This window comes from Labrus mixtus, chromosome 19 (genome assembly GCF_963584025.1).
Source record: "Labrus mixtus chromosome 19, fLabMix1.1, whole genome shotgun sequence".
NCBI lineage: Eukaryota > Metazoa > Chordata > Actinopteri > Labriformes > Labridae > Labrus > Labrus mixtus.
This window is the reverse complement of record NC_083630.1, coordinates 2,512,449-2,530,897: the sequence shown is the minus strand read 5'-3', so window position 1 is coordinate 2,530,897 and position 18,449 is coordinate 2,512,449. Positions and strand designations below refer to the sequence as shown.

At 45.6% G+C, this 18,449-nt stretch overlaps 1 protein-coding gene across 9 annotated transcripts in view; it reads right to left on the bottom strand.

Moving 5' to 3' along the window:
- Positions 1-18,449, bottom strand: part of col11a1a (collagen, type XI, alpha 1a) — an 89,459-nt gene that overhangs the window by 35,273 nt on the left and 35,737 nt on the right. For all 9 annotated transcript variants that reach the window (XM_061064069.1, XM_061064064.1, XM_061064067.1 and 6 more), the window contains 21 exons: positions 17,329-17,382; positions 17,179-17,232; positions 16,583-16,636; positions 13,110-13,154; positions 12,930-12,983; positions 12,791-12,835; positions 11,532-11,585; positions 10,515-10,559; positions 10,235-10,288; positions 8,679-8,723; positions 8,207-8,260; positions 8,004-8,048; positions 5,884-5,937; positions 5,678-5,785; positions 5,533-5,586; positions 4,044-4,097; positions 2,975-3,019; positions 2,813-2,866; positions 2,654-2,698; positions 582-635; positions 9-62 (listed from right to left, as the gene is read on the bottom strand). In XM_061064069.1, coding sequence (XP_060920052.1) covers positions 9-62; positions 582-635; positions 2,654-2,698; positions 2,813-2,866; positions 2,975-3,019; positions 4,044-4,097; positions 5,533-5,586; positions 5,678-5,785; positions 5,884-5,937; positions 8,004-8,048; positions 8,207-8,260; positions 8,679-8,723; positions 10,235-10,288; positions 10,515-10,559; positions 11,532-11,585; positions 12,791-12,835; positions 12,930-12,983; positions 13,110-13,154; positions 16,583-16,636; positions 17,179-17,232; positions 17,329-17,382 — 1,125 coding nt within the window. The remainder of the gene's footprint in view (positions 1-8; positions 63-581; positions 636-2,653; positions 2,699-2,812; positions 2,867-2,974; positions 3,020-4,043; positions 4,098-5,532; positions 5,587-5,677; positions 5,786-5,883; positions 5,938-8,003; positions 8,049-8,206; positions 8,261-8,678; positions 8,724-10,234; positions 10,289-10,514; positions 10,560-11,531; positions 11,586-12,790; positions 12,836-12,929; positions 12,984-13,109; positions 13,155-16,582; positions 16,637-17,178; positions 17,233-17,328; positions 17,383-18,449) is intronic.

The window sequence follows — 18,449 nt, the reverse complement described above, 5'->3', positions numbered from 1 at the left end:
AAACTCACCGTCTCTCCACGCTGCCCGGGGTGTCCAGGCAGTCCGTCCTTTCCAGGAGGTCCCTGTTAGGAAGAAGGAAACACACACAGTCAGAGGGTTACCCACCGTACATTAGCTGCACAAATAAGACCCTGTCTCGATGATTGTCTAAAGGCTGGGTTACTACTCCTACTAAAGGCCGGTTAGATGACACAGTCCCTAATAGAACAATAACAGGGTGTGTGTTTTTGTGTGAGCAGCTTCAGCGTGTGATGGGCGAGAGCCAGCGATGAATCTGAGCTGAATCGATAGGTGGAAATTATCACTCGTCTCCCGCCCGGACTGCAGAGTGAGAAAATGGGATCTGCTTCACTAACAGTTAGACTAATGATCTCTGCACAGAATTAGTGATATCGCTGTGTATTACTGCTTCCCATGAGATCCTCCCATTGAATCAATTCTGACGTACAATGTTTGCAAACTGAGCTAATTTTCTATTGAGACACCAGGAAGAGGAAAGGTAGAGGGAGGAGCTGCTGGAGCTCTGCAAAGCAAACAGCATTACTGCAGGATTTATAGAACACATGAAGACAGATACTCACAGGGGGGCCCTTTGGTCCTGAGAAGCCCACTGGTCCCTGAGGTCCTTGAGGCCCCTGAAGCAGACAGAAAAACAGAATTATAGGAGATGCACGAGGGAGACATGTATGAGACAGATGACTAGCTGTGTGTGCAAAAAAGAAACATGAAAAACATAGAGATGCACCAGTAGTAACGGACAAAACGGATGTCCAGCTGCATGTGCAAATATGACAACACGATAATATAACAGTGAAGGGATTTCAGATAGGACGAGGAGAACGCTGCGCTCGCTGAGTCATACGCAGAGCAGCAGGGGATTCGCGCAGTATGTTTGTATCTGTGTGAGCGAAGGAGAGGGTGTGTGTTCATGAGGTCGTCAGGACACGACAGGGTGTGGGAGAGTTTCGGCTCGTCCAGGAGCTGCAGTTCTATAACGACCGCTTCACAGCACACATTTCTGCTGCTGGTTCAAACACACCTGGTGAACTGTCCGACATGGAGGGAGTCATGTTGTTGCTGCTTGATTTATTTAGATGTAAAAGCACTTTGTGATACATTGTTGTATGAAAAGTGCTATACAAATAAAGTTTGATTGATAGTTTTAAGTTGCTACAGAAGAAACAAAGGTGTGATTACTGTCACATCACATTTTAAAAGTTGAGTTTGCGTTGATGTCAGTGAACAAGTTGATAAAGAAACGGCGTCTTCAGAGAGCGACTGTAAAGAATATCATCGAGGTGATTAAAGGGATTAAAGGGGATTAAACGTAAATCTCACATCAGATATCAAAGAAAAGGATTTAATCTCCTGCATTCTGATATCAACATGCGTTTAACGCTGACTGATCATTCAGAGTTGACTTCACCTCCATGATCCGTGTTTCAGGAGCGATTAGGACGACTTGTCCATTTAAACACCAAAGAAAGTTTATGTCTTTTGATGTTTTCAGACAGACTTTCAGCACTTTGATGAGAGTTAAGCGGGGAACACACTAAAAGATAATCGGGCCAATTCCGGGCTCGATTATCCTGATGGTTCCAGAGGTATGGTTGGGGGAGGTTCCTGTTGCGTGACGTGGGTTCAGAGAGATTTTTACTCTCAACAATCTGCTCAGAAGACGATCGCCCTGATGTGAAATCATAAAAAAAACTATGTGGAGGTTTAGTGTGGACCCCCCCCCCCTTCTTTTTCGAGGTGATGTGGCTCTACTACCACCTGACGTCCCTGACGCCCAGCCTCCACCATCAGACTGTGTCGTCCCCACAACCACCGCCGTCCTCCTTCATGCACGGCCTGCTCTGACCTCCACCTCAGCGGAGAGGAAGTGTGGACAACAGGAACGAGAGGAATACAAAGGAGAAATCCTTCCTGCTTATTATCACATATGCTCTTTTGTAAAGCGTCTTGAGATAACACTTGTTATGAATTGGAGCTATAAAAATAATGATTGATTGATAGATGTGTTGTTATGGCAACACTCTCTCTGAAAGGTTGTATTGTCAGGCTGTCAGGCTAGAGAGGGGGCGGACCTTCTTGTCTGGTCGTACGGCCAATAGCTGGGGAGTCTCCGTCTTGATTGGCTGAGGCGGGCAGGTGTGCAAGGAGGGAAAATGTTTGGACTGGGAGCTCCTTTGTGGGAGGTTGGACGAGAGACACTTGCTTCCCAGTTTCTCTTGAGTAATCGTTGTGTGTTTTCTGTCATAAACTGTCATCAGGTCCGTCTCCCTGACCTTAGCTTTGGCAGCTGCAAGCAGTTACATGGGCAGCAGACGCCTGGAAGCCCGAGACAAGCCATTATCCCAGGGTGGTGTTAACCCTGACGGTATTTTCTGAATGATGGATCAGCAGAAAAGATCTCGTCTGATCTTCTTGTTTTTCTGTTTTTCTGAGTAAAACTTCTCTCAGGCATCGAGATTCCAGGTTCGAGCCGTTAACGATACTCGAAGCTGACAATGATGAACCTCGTTTCAATGAGTCCTGAAGTTTTTATGACGTGTTTCATATCATCATGTTTATGTCGGTGACAGACACTAATGGTCGTTCATCCGAGGCCGTAACATTTGAGTTCAGACTCAGTGTGTTATAAACTTACTCTCTCGCCGGGCGGACCTGGAGGACCGTCGTTCCCTGATGTTCCCTGAAACAAGATAAAAAACGGCGTCAGGTTTTATCTGTCAGCTCGTTATCAAGTCTATCAAACGCTTGATAAATAATAAGAAGTAGAGGGACGTGATGTATCTGATCCGTGTACCTTTGGACCTGGTTTTCCAGTTGGACCTCTGGCTCCTCGACCTCCACGTGGGCCCTGCAGAGAGAGAACAAAACTTTAATGACTGGAAGTCGAGAAAGACGTTGTTGAGTTCAAACAGTAAGTTGTGTTTCTGAAAGATCTCGTGGACTAAATGAGACGTACCGTTGGTCCCCTCTGTCCTCCAGGACCAGCTTTTCCTGCGATGCCCTGTAAGAGAAAAATAAAAACTTCAGGTCAACGTCAGGTTCTCATGCGTACTTCCTGTGTCATTTCTACAACATTGATCCACTTCTGACAAAACACTCTGACAACTTTCAGATTAAAGAGATAAAATCCCTCCTGCAGAGACTGGTGATTTGTGAGCGTCTTTAGTTTTCTGGTCTTCAGTTAAAGGAGCAATATGTAACTCTGACCCTTAGTGGTTAAAATGAGTACTGCAGTCTAAATTCTAAACATCATAGAGAGCTGTCTCCCCCCCCCCCCCCCTCCTCTCTAGAGTCCATGCTCACACAGGTCACCATGTGGTGGACTCTGAAGCTTCAGTGTTTATCCAGCTCTGCATGGGTCTGTAAACCTTTCTGTGTTCTAACCTCTCTCCATTTTTCAAAAACATCTCCAATATTGATCCTAGTTTGAGCACGTTTCTGCTCGTGGAGCTTATTAGAAACATGCAGAGGCTTTTTAGGTCGAGTACAATCACTTCTATCTGAACCACTTCTCTTGACCGCTTCCATCGCTGCAACACCTGTTGACCTGATAACTGCTCTCATATCTGACAAACTGAGGGGCGTCCAAAACGGCCGTGTGGGGGGTGTCTTAAAAGGTTCTTCTCTGGTCCAAACAAAAATGATTCTAATAATACTGGAGGTGAGATCTTGTGCTTTAGAGTGCACATTAAATGATTCTGATCTCTTCAATCGAGGCAAACGTCTTCTTTTAAATCTTTCTACATTCATCATCGCTCTCCTGACTCTACGGAAACGTTTCTGCTCCTCTCTCTCTTTGTTTTGTCGACGTGTAGAGACGGAGAGAGACTCTCAATGGAAGCACGATTGTTTCCTCTTCTTTTGTTTTTTGTGCCGACTCATCGTAAAGACGCCTTAAGAGAAGAATCAATCTCCCTTTGTGCAGAGATATGATGATGGAGCGGTGATTTTCATACACAAACAGGCACAGTGTGTGTGTGTGTGTGTGTGTGTGTGCGTGTGTGTGTGTGTGTGTGTTTTCTTACCCTGGCTCCTTTCTCTCCGTTGGCTCCAGGGAATCCGGGGAACCCGCTCGAGCCCTGTGAGGAGGAGAGAGAGAGAGAGGGATCAGGAGAGGAGCAGGAGGGAGGCTGTGAGGGTCAGGGCCTGCATGAAGATGACGATGATGAAGACGTTTAAGGCTGTCGTTTAAAAACATCTGCAGGTATACATTTAATAAGCATGAACACTCCCAGACGTTTTATATTTGGTTCTTTTCTGACGTTTTTCTGACAAACACTAATAAAAAATCAAACCAAACTTCGTCTCCCGAGCCCGCAGGAAACTGTCAAGGTTTTGGCCTTCGATGTCGGTCAAATGTTTGGCTCAAACTGCGATTCAGCCACCCGCCACTAGTCGGCGCTGTAGCCGTAGCTGTGGTAAACAAGCTCAGAGAACAGTTAGCGTCTCATAGCTGCAGTTTGTCAGAGTTTAGATCTTTGAGACAGGGGTAAAGGTGTCTGTAGGATGTGTCAGGTTTAACTTGGATGCGTGACCACATTCAGCTCAGACGTGTGGACGCTAATCTGCAGGGAGAACTGAAGGCTGGCCATGCTAATGATACTAACGTTAGCCACACTCGGCAACACACTGACAATTTAAAATAAATGGTGCTCAGTTTGACTGTTTCCTGAATGTTTTCTTCTTCTATCCTGAGACTGGTCAGATGGAATTTGAATCTCGGTTAAAGCGACAGTTGGTTAGAAACATCTTTAACTCAAACAGAATGACCTTCATTTCTTAAAGGTAACCATTACCGCCACCTGCAGAAACCAAACCCTGGAGCTTCAATCTGCATTTTACCACCAGGATTCCTCTCCAACTGTACCCACTATGACCAATCAAACGGTCTTAATGGTTTCTGTGACGCTGAAAGTGACTTAAGACCTTCACAAACACAAACACAAACACAAACACAAACACAAACACGGAGACAGACAACGCTGAGCACGAGACGTCTAAAGATCTTCTCTGCAGTGCGTCTCTGTGACTCGAGGGTAAAGAGGCAGCTTACCCGTTCTTCATCAAACGATGCATTTAGGACATGAAAAAAATCAGACATTACAAACTCTCACTTCACTCAGTCATTACACAATTAAACATTTGGTTTGTTTGTTTTTAGCTTTTCTGCCCAGAGAAAACGCTAGGTGGACACGGAGCGTAACACCAACAACTCCACAGCACCTTCTTTAAATTTAAATATTTGATAAGCGTCTCTTTGGAAGAGTCGTCATCGACACTGTGTGTAAAACACGCCGTGCACAAATGCTCGTCTCCTCCTTTAGAAACTCTGAGGACTTGAATCTGCTCTGACTGTCACACATCGCTGACGCTGCACTCTGAGGCGCTTTATCTCGCTCAGCTCAGTGTTTTCATTATGAACACTTTGTTTACATGAAATCATCGCCCGTGCAGATGTTTTCAGCGCCTTGCCAGCTGTGATTATGGGGCGGAGTCAGTCAGAGGTTGACTTACCTTGGGTCCTTGTCTTCCTGGGTATCCTGGTAATCCTGGAACGCCCAGTTTACCCTGAGAGACACAAACACGAGTTAGCGGCCCCGAGACACGACAACACAGCTGCTTATGATTCTTCTGTTTTACTTCCTAACATCCTCGTTACCTTTTCTCCAGCAGGACCGATGGGACCAGACTCTCCGTTGGGGCCGGATCGTCCTTTAGGACCCTCAGGACCGTCCTCTCCGCGGGATCCCAGCATGCCGAGCTCACCCTGAAGACACATTAAAAGAGAGTGGAGATGACTTCATGCAGAGGACACTCTGGATGTGCTGGTAGATACGTGGTTATCAGATGACGTTGTGTCCTCACCCGGTCTCCTTTGATGCCCATGTCTCCCTTAAAACCTGGGAAACCGTCCTCGCCCTGGAACGAGACAAAGATCAGTTCTCTGAAGGATATCTGTTTGTTTCCCACTCAGAGGCTTTACACTGGACTTTATTAAATAAGTATGAAGACACTTCTGTGTTTATTGAACGTCTCCTCCTGCTGGTGCTCCCTGTGTGGATCTCAGGGTCGATGCTGCCCTCTGCTGGACACACACAGGAACTGTCTATGCACGTGCTGCTATTTATCACCTGCAACAACTGATTTTCCAGATTAAACTCAGGGAAGACTTTTCAGAATAAAACCAACTTTGGGTCATCATGATACCAAGATTTTAAACTTCAATATGTTTCCAGTCAAAATGAAACTATATCTACAGCTGTTTGATACCATGGCAACAAGAATAGAAGTCCTAAGTAGCCAATGCTGGGTACGTCTTGTTTTTAGTTACTAAAAGTTGCCGGACAACTTACTGTACTTTGTCTTAATCGCACAAAGACATTGTAGCAACTTCCTGGTACTGACATGTTGCAAATGTTTTCATGAAATTAAGACACGGCGCTCTCTCTTTGGGGGATAAAAATATGACTGCAGATCCGTAGTTTATAGATCATTTAATAAGGCAGAGTGTACAGTTTAAAACACGTGGAATCAAAGAGGGTCATAACTTTTGACGACCTTAAAATCAAATTCTCTTCAAGGGAACCAAAACCTCCAAAGCTCTCCTGAGCACCTGATGCTGTGTCTTCTTTTCACACTCTCTCTTTCTAGTCTGTCACCTGTCCGTGTTTTCAACCCGCAGTGATGCATAATGCAGCACTGAGCATGTCTGTTGGCAGCATCACTGAGACCACACACACACACACACAGCCGAGGAGGTAAAGCACATCCTTTATTCATAACAATCCCTTCCTCCTCAAGGTTTGTCTTTTGAATCTCTCGTTATAAATAATTCAATGAGAAGACGATATGAATATCTGTCATTACACGAAGAACAACATCCCCCGGTCACATTATGGATCGGCCAAACTCTATTGATCTTTAATAAATCTTGTGCATATTTAAAGACGGCTGCGTTTAAAGCCTTTATGGCGACTCTGTTGAAAAGTGCTGGAGACGTCCTGCAGAAGTGTTTGAAAGTAAAAGCCTGCAGCATGACAGAGCCACACTCAGCGGCTGGTTGAGGGTCACTCAGTGAGAGTTTCACTGATGATGGCGATAGACTGACCTCTGCACACTGCTTTCAGGCTGCAGAAACAAAGTGTGTGTGTCTGTATCTGTGTGTGTGAGTGTGTTCTGGGGGGGCAGGTTGACAGCAGCAGATATCTGTGACAAGAATTTATTTACACGCTGCTCCAAAATGTTTCTGTAAATAATCTGACAGGCTGAAACTTTGTGTTCAACACATTTCATCTGGAGTTCAGTCTGCTAACTTAATATCTCTCTTGACACAGGAATCAGACTTTGTATACTGTATGTCTTTTCTTGTCTTCTGACTACTCGAAGCTCTTTTACACCGCAGGTCACACCTACACATTCACACACTGATGGTAGAGGTTGCTGAGTAAAGAGTCCATCAGTATTAACTCATCCATTCATACACATTCACACACTGATGGTAGAGGCTGCTGAGTAAAGAGTCCATCAGTATTAACTCATCCATTCATACACATTCACACACTGATGGTAGAGGCTGCTGAGTAAAGAGTCCATCAGTATTAACTCATCCATTCATACACATTCACACACTGATGGTAGAGGCTGCTGAGTAAAGAGATCATCAGTATTAACTCATCCATTCATACACATTCACACACCACCGACGAAGCAGCAGAAGCAACTTGTCTTGTGAAAAAAGTGTCTTGCACACGGACACATCGGACATGTGGCTGCAGGAGTTGGGGATTGAACCCCCAACCCTCCAGTTAGGAGACGACCGACTCTACCACTGATCCACAGCTGCACCGTGATCACTGTGACTTAGGAGATCTGTTTTTAATATCTGCTGCGTTAGTGGAATAGTTCATATTTCAACTTTTTTTAAGGTCTTCCATTAAAACTCTGCAGACATCGATCACAGCGATGATTACTCTGATGATTTTTACCTTCTCTCCCTTTGACCCCTTCAGCCCGCGGACACCGTCAGCACCCTGTGAGGACACAGAGAGAGAGATGGTCAAGAGTTAGAAACGTACGAGAACACAATGCAAACATGCAGAACAATAAAAAGATAAAAAAGGAGTTCTTGTTAACAGGTGAGGAATGAACAACGCCGTGAAGTCAAATGGGCTCCTGAGCCGTCACGTACCTTGACACCACGGGGGCCGGGATAACCAATCGGACCCTGAGGACCTGAAGGACCCTGCAGAGAAGAAGAGTTACTGTGGTGAATGTTTGACAGAGTAAAAGCTTCTGCACGTTGTCGTTAGCTCACATATGAAGTAGAGTTTATAAGCTCACTGACAGCGAGGGAGAGACAGATATGATTCTTTAAAACCTTTTCTCAAATAAGACTTAATAAGTGATCACATCCAACGTGTTCCACTTCTCAAATCAGTTAGCACAAACTACTGTTGCAGTTATCATTGCTAACTCCTGATTTTCTAGATTATTTATTTCTGTCTTTTTAATGAAACTTATTCTCGTCCAGCAGATTTTAGATAACCTGCTGGTTTCAGTCTTTCTTCTGAAAACAATAAACCTGGAGATGTGTATTTCTGAATCAAATCAGAACAATCAGAAACAAAATGTTGACAATAAACAGATTTATTTACACATACCTGAGCTCCTTTCTCTCCAGCTGGACCCTCCTTCCCGGGATGACCCTGTAGAGAAAGAGAGAACAGGTCACAGTGAGGTAAAATATCATTACTGTAACACTGCTAAATAAAGGCCCATCCCAATTGAAACCTCTGCTTCTTTCACTATCCTGGTGTAGCTGCATGTTTTGACAAATAAAGGCAGCTCTCAGTTAGACGCCTCGATGCATTTCTTTGCATAAATAAAGAGAAAAATCTGCAAGAAAACATAAAGATGAACTTCAACATGTGTCCAAAAAACACAGAATGATGCTCGTATGTTTGCAGGACTTTGTCTTATAAGGAAATATCAAATGAGTGATTTTTTTCATTTGTTTATTGATATCTTAATGTTGTGCATAGATGAATGTCATGGACTCTCATCTTTGCAGCATGTGCACGGTACCTTGTTTAAAAATAATTTAAAGGCTCGTCTCGTCACCGGTCCTAGAGGCAGGGTGACTTTATAAACAGGAGTGAATAAAAGCCTGCGATGTTATTAAAGTATGATGTTTTTAAATGAAAGCAGTCGATGCAGGATGGAAGTTGGTTTGATCTACAGAGGGGAAAGAAAACTTAAAGTTCCCCCACAGATCTGCACCAAATGAGCTTCAGTGTTCAAACGCACATCGAGAAACTTGTCGGTGCTTCTTTTAAACACATGCTGAGCATTGGTGTATTCAGACGCTGTGGCTCTGTGAACATGTCAGTGTGAGCGCTCTGCGTACATTTATCTGTGAGTTTAAACGTCTGCTTGAACACAGAACATCAGAGCAACGACGACGGGAAACTAAAAAAGAAAAAGATGGAATAACAGTCAGTCATGTTGTGACCCCTGATGGGGGTCAGAGGCAGGGCAGGTGGACATGTCTACACACACACACACACACACACATGCAGGAATGGGCTGCAGCTAACACCTGGCTCCTCCACTCTGTGCTGTGATGCTGTAAATCAGCGAGCTCGGAGGCCTCATGCTGGTTAAAGACCGCCTGCTCGTTGAAGCGAGGGCAGAGAGGAGGAACGACGTGTGTCACTGCAGGTCTTCAATACAAAAAAAACTAAAAAGACGTTTATTACATCATCGTCAGGCACGATCCTGCAGGAGGTGAATGACGCCTCATGAACTTTAAGCGACTCAACTTTCCGTTTTTTTACATTTGTCAGAACTTTTAAGCAACTTGCATACTTAACCATTAAACTGCAGGAATGGCGTCGGCTAGAACAAAGTCAGTACAACCTGACGGTCATCATACGCCCATGTTATGTGTGTTCATTGGATGAGAATCAGATCGGGTATAAGAGGGGTCAGCTTTGTGCAGGAAAGAGGGGGTTGCACAGTGATGCCCTTTACATCGACCTCATTACAGGCACAACAATGATGTAAAAAAGTATCCTGCTGGTTTGTAACAACACATACATGTCTTCAGGTTTTGTTGGCGGGTTCGGGTGTAAAACTGTGTCGTATTTCTTTCTGTCTCTACATGTCTGTAACACTCATGAACTGTATATACATGTGCAGGTGAAAGAGAACTCACAGGAGGCCCGTCAGCTCCAGGTAATCCAGGCAACCCCGACCTGCCAGACGGTCCCTGAAGACCAGAAGAAACAAACAGGTCAGAAGAGTAACTACACATTTCAGGATCCTAACCCAGCAAAGAGTTCAATGAATATTAAATACTGTATTACTTTATTTATCTAACTACACATGTTCAAATTTAGTTAAATGAAGAAATGTGAGCTGTGCAGGAAAATTCAGCCTATCAAAAGTTTAATGTGACTGATCAGGATTTTTCCAGAAGTAAAAACATTCCTCACTTTTTCACCAGGTGGTCCGATGGGGCCTTGAGGACCAGGAAGACCCTACAAGACGGGAACACATAGAGAAATGAGAGCCTGTTACTATGGCAACAGCAAACATGCTCAAACACCCACACACACACTCACACAGGAGCTAGATAAACTGAAGAGTTTGTTGGAGCTGTAAATAGTTGAGCTTGTGAAAGAATGTTAAGCTTGTGTCTTTGTGTGTGTGTGTGTGTGTGTGTGTGTGTGTGTGTTTGTCTTTGTGTATGTGAGTCAAGGGTGGGGGGGCTATTAGCATTTAGCGTGCTTGTGGTTCTGCACACACATCAATATTTGTAGATGTGATTTTATGCTTGTTTCTCGGTGGCTACCTGATGTGTGTCTGTGTGTAGGTGTATGTGTGGTGTGTGTGGTGTTTCTGTGTGGTGTGTGTGTGTGTGTGTGTGTGTGTGTGTGTGTGTGTGTGTGTGTGTGTGTGTGTGTGTGTGTGTGTGTGTGTGTGTGTGTGTGTGTGGGGTATGTGTCGCAGGGTAATTTGAGGCACTGGAGCGTGCTCCAACAGGTGTGGCAGCTCTGCAGGAATTCCACCAACAAGAATAAGATGCTTTCAAATGGATCAGCCTGAAACATTCCCCTTCCCCAGATCAACCCCGGAAAAATATTTGAGCACATAATGTGTGTGTGTGTGTGCGTGAGTGTAGGTGTGGGTGTCAGTGTCTGTACTTTTTTATGTCTCCAGGGAGAGGTGGGGGTAACAGAGGACGGGTGGAAATGTATCTCAATGAAGAGGATCTTTTCTTCATATGGTTTAACTTCTTCTGTGGTGTCTCACTGTTAATTAAAAGTCTGCTGCACCTGTTGTAATCACCTGTAGATAAACCCTCAGGTGTGCTCTGACCTCATTAACAGTAAACTTGCTCCTGTGTACCATGTTGTTAGAGACTAAAAGAGGCGTCACGTTGCAGCATCACCTCACACTGTCTTAGTTTCTGTCAGTGGGGTTCACAGGTGTATGATTGATTCGCTCACCTGTGTCCCAGGGATTCCCTGCTGCCCAGGTGGGCCTGGTTCACCTTGTGGGCCCTGAAAAAAAGAAAAGAAGGAAGCTGTCAACACCAGACTCTCAACACTCGTCCCAAGGTATCCCTGTCCCAAACACTGCCACACACTTCAACGTCACAGTCAGCAGTCCGGTGGCTTCCCGCTAACCTGCTGTCTGTCAACGAGATTCATCACTTTGGCATTGAACTCTGATTCAGGTTGTTATCACACATTTTACTTTATGGGAGGAAAGTCATGGACTAATCTGCAGGACTCTCTAAATGAAAAACATTTCAGACTCACGATGAACGTAAACTCAGCAAACACAACTTCATCACTGATTCATAAGAGGAAATGTTTTTTAACGTCTCCAGAGCTCGGATGGCTGTCATGTATTATTAAACAGATTTCAGAAGCACTAATATTAGGTTTGTTGAAGTGTTTGAAAAGGCTTGACTTCTGCAAACATTTCACCTCCCGGCCACTAAAGCAGTTTTCTGCTGTTGTCTTTAAAAAGCTGCTTCAAGTCTCCGGTTGCTTTCCAAGCCCGCTAGTTTGAATACAAGTGTGTGAGCATAAATAGAAAGCGCCCTCTGCTGTTTAAAAAAAAAGTATTGCGATTAATTTTTCAGGTTTACCGATGTGAACCTTGACACCTTTGAATCAATTTTAACTGCTTCACGATTATTTTTTACATCCCTGTCGCTCACACATGTTAAAGCTTGCACTGACGTATCAGACTCTGTGACACATGTTGTTCATTTAAGAAGACAACACAGGTGATGACCAATCTGTCAAATCATCAGAGAACCTGTGGTCTGCTTTATTATGTTTTATGTGATGTTGTTCATGTTTTGACGGACGCTGAATGAGCAGGACTGCTGCTCCTGTCTTTATGTCCTTTTAGTCTTCTGCAGCTGTTGCTTTGTTCTGCATGTAAAACACATCGAGTTGCATTTATCTGTTTGAGACGAGCTATGAAAATAAAAGGGGATCAATTGATGAACCAAACAGTATGTTGTGTATAATGCCCATAAGCTTTTTTTTTCTGGGCTGTAATTCTCATTTGGTCCAGAGCTGACCCCCTAACAGGTCCTCTGATGAACTTTGACCTCGCAGCTGTGCATCATAAAGAGGTTTTAACAGCCTCACCTGGACGCTGCAAACTCCCTCAGAAAGAGTTAAAAACTGCTCAGAAACCTCTAAGAGGTGACAGAGAGATATTTTACAGAGACAGATGTCCGTACCATGTTTCCTTTTGAACCTGGAGGCCCATCAACACCAGCGACACCCTGTGAGGGAGGAATCAGAAAAAAACTCATTTACACTTCTTATTAATGAGGAAGTGACATCAGGGGAGAGCATGAGACAGGTTATGGTACGTACAGGAGATCCAGGAGGTCCAGGAGAACCATGCGGTCCCAGCAAACCTCTGGGACCCTAAAAAAAAGAGCAAGAAAAATGACAAACAGAACAACAGTCGTCCTCTGGTGGGAGCAAAGACAATCTTGTTGAAACATGTAAGAATGAAATCAGTCCGGGAAAGCCCCAATAAAATAAACTCACACTCTCTCCAGCCAATCCTCGGGGCCCGATCTCTCCGTCCTCACCCTGAAGGGAGAAAAGACAGAAGTTAAGGGAGGTGTGGTAGTGTAGTGTGTAGTTTCAGATGGAGGTGTGGTAGTGTGTAGTTTCAGGTGGAGGTGTGGTAGTGTGTAGTTTCAGGTGGAGGTGTGGTAGTGTAGTGTGTAGTTTCAGGTGGAGGTGTGGTAGTGGAGTGTGTAGTTTCAGGTGGAGGTGTGGTAGAGTGTAGTTTCAGGTGGAGGTGTGGTAGTGTGTAGTTTCAGGTGGAGGTGTGGTAGTGTGTAGTTTCAGGTGGAGGTGTGGTAGTGTAGTGTGTAGTTTCAGGTGGAGGTGTGATAGTGTAGTGTGTCACTTCAGGTGGAGGTGTGGTAGTGTAGTGTGTAGTTTCAGGTGGAGGTGTGATAGTGTAGTGTGTCACTTCAGGTGGAGGTGTGATAGTGTAGTGTGTAGTTTCAGGTGGAGGTGTGGTAGTGTAGTGTGTAGCCTCAGGTGGAGGTGTGGTAGTGTAGTGTGTAGTTTTGGGTGGAGGTGTGGTAGTGTAGTGTGTAGCCTCAGGTGGAGGTGTGGTAGTGTAGTGTGTCGCTACAGGTGGAGGTGTGGTAGTGTGTAGTTTCAGGTGGAGGTGTGGTAGTGTAATGTGTCACTTCAGGCGGAGGCGTGGTAGTGTAGTGTGTCGCTACAGGTGGAGGTGTGGTAGTGTAGTGTGTAGTTTCAGGTGGAGGTGTGATAGTGTAGAGTGTAGTTTCAGGTGGAGGTGTGGTAGTGCAGTGTGTAGTTTTAGGTGGAGGTGTGGTAGAGTAGTGTGTAGCTTCAGGTGGAGGTGTGGTAGTGTGTAGTTTGAGGTGGAGGTGTGGTAGTGTGTAGCTTCAGGTGGAGGTGTGGTAGTGTAGTGTGTAGTTTCCGGTGGAGGTGTGGTAGTGTAGTGTGTCGTCTCAGGTGGAGGTGTGGTAGTGTAGTGTGATACCTGAACAGGTGGAGGTGTGGTAGTGTAGTGTGTAGCTTCAGGTGGAGGTGTGGTAGTGTGTAATTTCAGGTGGAGGTGTGGTAGTGTGTAGCTTCAGGTGGAGGTGTGGTAGTGTGTAGTTTCAGGTGGAGGTGTGGTAGTGGAGTGTGTAGTTTCAGGTGGAGGTGTGGTAGAGTGTAGTTTCAGGTGGAGGTGTGGTAGTGTAGTGTGTAGTCTCAGGTGGAGGTGTGGTAGTGTGTAGTTTCAGGTGGAGGTGTGGTAGTGTGTACTTTCAGGTGGAGGTGTGATAGTGTGTACTTTCAGGTGGAGGTGTGATAGTGTAGTGTGTAGTTTCAGGTGGAGGTGTGATAGTGTAGTGTGTAGCTTCAGGTGGAGGTGTGATAGTGTAGAGTGTAGTTTCAGGTGGAGGTGTGGTAGTGCAGTGTGTAGTTTTAGGTGGAGGTGTAGTAGAGTAGTGTGTAGTTTCAGGTGGAGGTGTGGTAGTGTGTAGTTTGAGGTGGAGGTGTGGTAGTGTGTAGTTTGAGGTGGAGGTGTGGTAGTGTGTAGCTTCAGGTGGAGGTGTGGTAGTGTGTAGTTTCCGGTGGAGGTGTGGTAGTGTAGTGTGTCGTCTCAGGTGGAGGTGTGGCAGTGTGTAGTTTCAGGTGGAGGTGTGGTAGTGTAGTGTGTAGTGTCAGGTGTAGGTGTGGTAGTGTAGTGTGTAGTTTCAGGTGGAGGTGTGATAGTGTAGTGTGTAGTCTCAGCTGGAGGTGTGGTAGTGTAGTGTGTAGTTTCAGGTGGAGGTGTGATAGTGTAGTGTGTAGTCTCAGGTGGAGGTGTGGTAGTGTGTAGTCTCAGGTGGAGGTGTGGTAGTGTAGTATGTAGTCTCAGGTGGAGGTGTGGTAGTGTAGTGTGTAGTCTCAGGTGGAGGTGTGGTAGTGTGTAGTTTCAGGTGGAGGTGTGGTAGTGTAGTGTGTAGTTTCAGGTGGAGGTGTGGTAGTGTGTAGTTTCAGGTGGAGGTGTGGTAGTGTGTAGTTTCAGGTGGAGGTGTGGTAGTGTAGTGTGTAGTCTCAGGTGGAGGTGTGGTAGTGTAGTGTGTAGTTTCAGGTGGAGGTGTGGTAGTGTGTAGTTTCAGGTGGAGGTGTGGTAGTGTGTAGTCTCAGGTGGAGGTGTGGTAGTATAGTGTGTAGTTTCAGGTGGAGGTGTGGTAGAGTGTAGTCTCAGGTGGAGGTGTGGTAGTGTAGTGTGTAGTTTCAGGTGGAGGTGTGGTAGTGTGTAGTCTCAGGTGGAGGTGTGGTAGTGTGTAGTTTCAGGTGGAGGTGTGGTAGTGTAGTGTGTCACTTCAGGTGGAGGTGTGGTAGTGTAGTGTGTAGTTTCAGGTGGAGGTGTGGTAGTGTAGTATGTAGTCTCAGGTGGAGGTGTGGTAGTGTAGTGTGTAGTTTCAGGTGGAGGTGTGGTAGTGTAGTGTGTAGTTTCAGGTGGAGGTGTGGTAGTGTAGTGTATAGTCTCAGGTGGAGGTGTGGTAGTGTGTAGTTTCAGGTGGAGGTGTGGTAGTGTGTAGTTTCAGGTGGAGGTGTGGTAGTGTGTAGTCTCAGGTGGAGGTGTGGTAGTGTAGTGTGTAGTTTCAGGTGGAGGTGTGGTAGTGTGTAGTCTCAGGTGGAGGTGTGGTAGTGTGTAGTCTCAGGTGGAGGTGTGGTAGTGTGTAGTTTCAGGTGGAGGTGTGGTAGTGTGTAGTGTCAGGTGGAGGTGTGGTAGTGTGTAGTCTCAGGTGGAGGTGTGGTAGTGTGTAGTTTCAGGTGGAGGTGTGGTAGTGTAGTGTGTAGTGTCAGGTGGAGGTGTGGTAGTGTGTAGTCTCAGGTGGAGGTGTGGTAGTATGTAGTCTCAGGTGGAGGTGTGGTAGTGTGTAGTCTCAGGTGGAGGTGTGGTAGTGTGTAGTCTCAGGTGGAGGTGTGGTAGTGTGTAGTTTCAGGTGGAGGTGTGGTAGTGTAGTGTGTAGTCTCAGGTGGAGGTGTGGTAGTATGTAGTCTCAGGTGGAGGTGTGGTAGTGTGTAGTCTCAGGTGGAGGTGTGGTAGTGTGTAGTTTCAGGTGGAGGTGTGGTAGTGTAGTGTGTAGTCTCAGGTGGAGGTGTCGTAGTGTGTAGTTTCAGGTGGAGGTGTGGTAGTGTGTAGTCTCAGGTGGAGGTGTGGTAGTGTGTAGTTTCAGGTGGAGGTGTGGTAGTGTGTAGTCTCAGGTGGAGGTGTGGTAGTGTGTAGTCTCAGGTGGAGGTGTGGTAGTGTGTAGTTTCAGGTGGAGGTGTGGTAGTGTGTAGTCTCAGGTGGAGGTGTGGTAGTGTGTAGTTTCAGGTGGAGGTGTGGTAGTGTGTAGTTTCAGGTGGAGGTGTGGTAGTGCATACAGGTGGAGTAAAGGTTAAACATAATGTTCACAGGGCTCAGCTGGTCGTCCACAGCTCAGTCACTGAACATGATGAGCTCACATGAGATCAGTTATCTGAAAGGTAAATCAGGAAGTACTCACTCTCTGTCCGTCCTCTCCGGAGGCTCCTGGAGGTCCCATCGGCCCGACCTCCCCCTGAGAGGGAAACAGAAACGTTATGTCACAAATAAAACGAGCTAACTAGCAGCTAATTCATCTGTCTTCTCTGTCTGCAGATACTTTCTGTCATCGTTTCTTTTCATGATAGGAGCAGGGAGAGCGATCAGCTCGTGGCTCTTCACTCACTCACCTGTAGGGTGACTGGGGGGTTTAACATATCATCCCCTCACTCCTCAAATGTTTGCAATATTTACACAAACAAAAACATGAGTTGTCTGACTGAAATGAAACCGATCAGTGACGTGGTGTTTATTAAAATCCCAAACCTGACCTGTGACTGCAGCCAAAGATTAAAACTCTTCTGTAAACTTTGTTACCTCTAACACCACAAATCCCCAATAACTCCGGGGATTTTCCTTTAATGCCACTTTTGCAGAAACTGAATTCTGATCCCGAGTTTGAAAACACACACAGGTGGTCTTTCTCTCTCTTGTTCCTGTCATTTCTCACAAGTATCCAGCGTCAGGAGAATCTGCAGCGTTAAACGACTTAATAAATCATAAAAAACGTTCACTCACTCTGTGTCCTTTCTCACCAGGCAGACCAGGAAGTCCATCAAAGCCTCTGTCACCCTGTCCAGGAACAAGAACACACATTGTTAACACGCATGACGGAACACTGACATGTGGTTATGTGAACGTGAAGAGGGGCATGATGGGATATGGCACCTTGGAGCCGGGCTCTCCGGGCATCCCACGCGCTCCGTCAGCTCCGGAACGACCCTGAGAGACAGCAGCAGGAAACAGTCAGACGTAGAATAAATATATAGATATTTTATAAAGCCACTCATGAAACCAGGACTCAAATGAATCCACATTCTGATTGGATAATGTTTAAATATTGGAAGTGTCCATCCATCCTTTATCCCATTCAGGGTCACGGAGGGGCTGGAGCTGATCCCAGCTGTCATTGGGCGAGAGGCGGGGTTACACCCTGAACTGTTCACCAGCCAATCACAGAGCTGACATATAGAGACAGACAACCAGACACACTCACATTCACACCTACAGACAATTTAGAGTCAGCAGTTAACCTAACGAGCATGTCTTTAGACTGTGGGAGGAAGACGGAGTACCAGGAGAGAACCCACACATGCACGGGGAGTCAGCTTTGGTTATTGTTTCGATTGAGAGCCCCCTGGTGGTGGAGTTAACATACTGTGCGTTTAATAATAACCTCAGATATATTAAATATATTAAATAATAATTAAATATTAAAAGCTAATCTAAAGTATTTTTACTCGGTCTTGTCTCGGTCTCAGACTGGGCGGACTCCAGATTTTAAATCAAGACCAGTCATGACCACCACTGATTGACTATTTTTGCACGTCATCACTGTGATTAGAAGGAAGATTTATGGTCTTGGTCCTGTCTCAGTCTCAGAGCACTCTGGTCTCGGGTATGACTTGGTCTTGATTCGGTCTTGAGCCCTAAATGTCTCGTTCTTGTCTCGGTCTCAGTTAGTGTGGTCTTGACTACAACACTAGTTCAGGCCGTGAAGCAGATTGGCGTGCTGCTTTACAAAGTCAGATCACATGAGTGATTTATTTCATTTGTTTATTGTTATCTTCTTAACTTTGTGCACAGTCAAACATTCTTTATGGTGTGAGTTTACAATTTCATCGTCTTGTCTTTCCCGTCTTCGCTGCATGAGCACAAGTTCTGTTGGAAAGAGAAGAGCTCGTCTCGTGTTGACGCCCGTCCCACATAAAGGCGCCGCCATTTTAAAGACTGAAGTCAACAAACGCCTGGTGCGGTTAAAAGAAGCTTTACGGTCATTTGAAATCAAA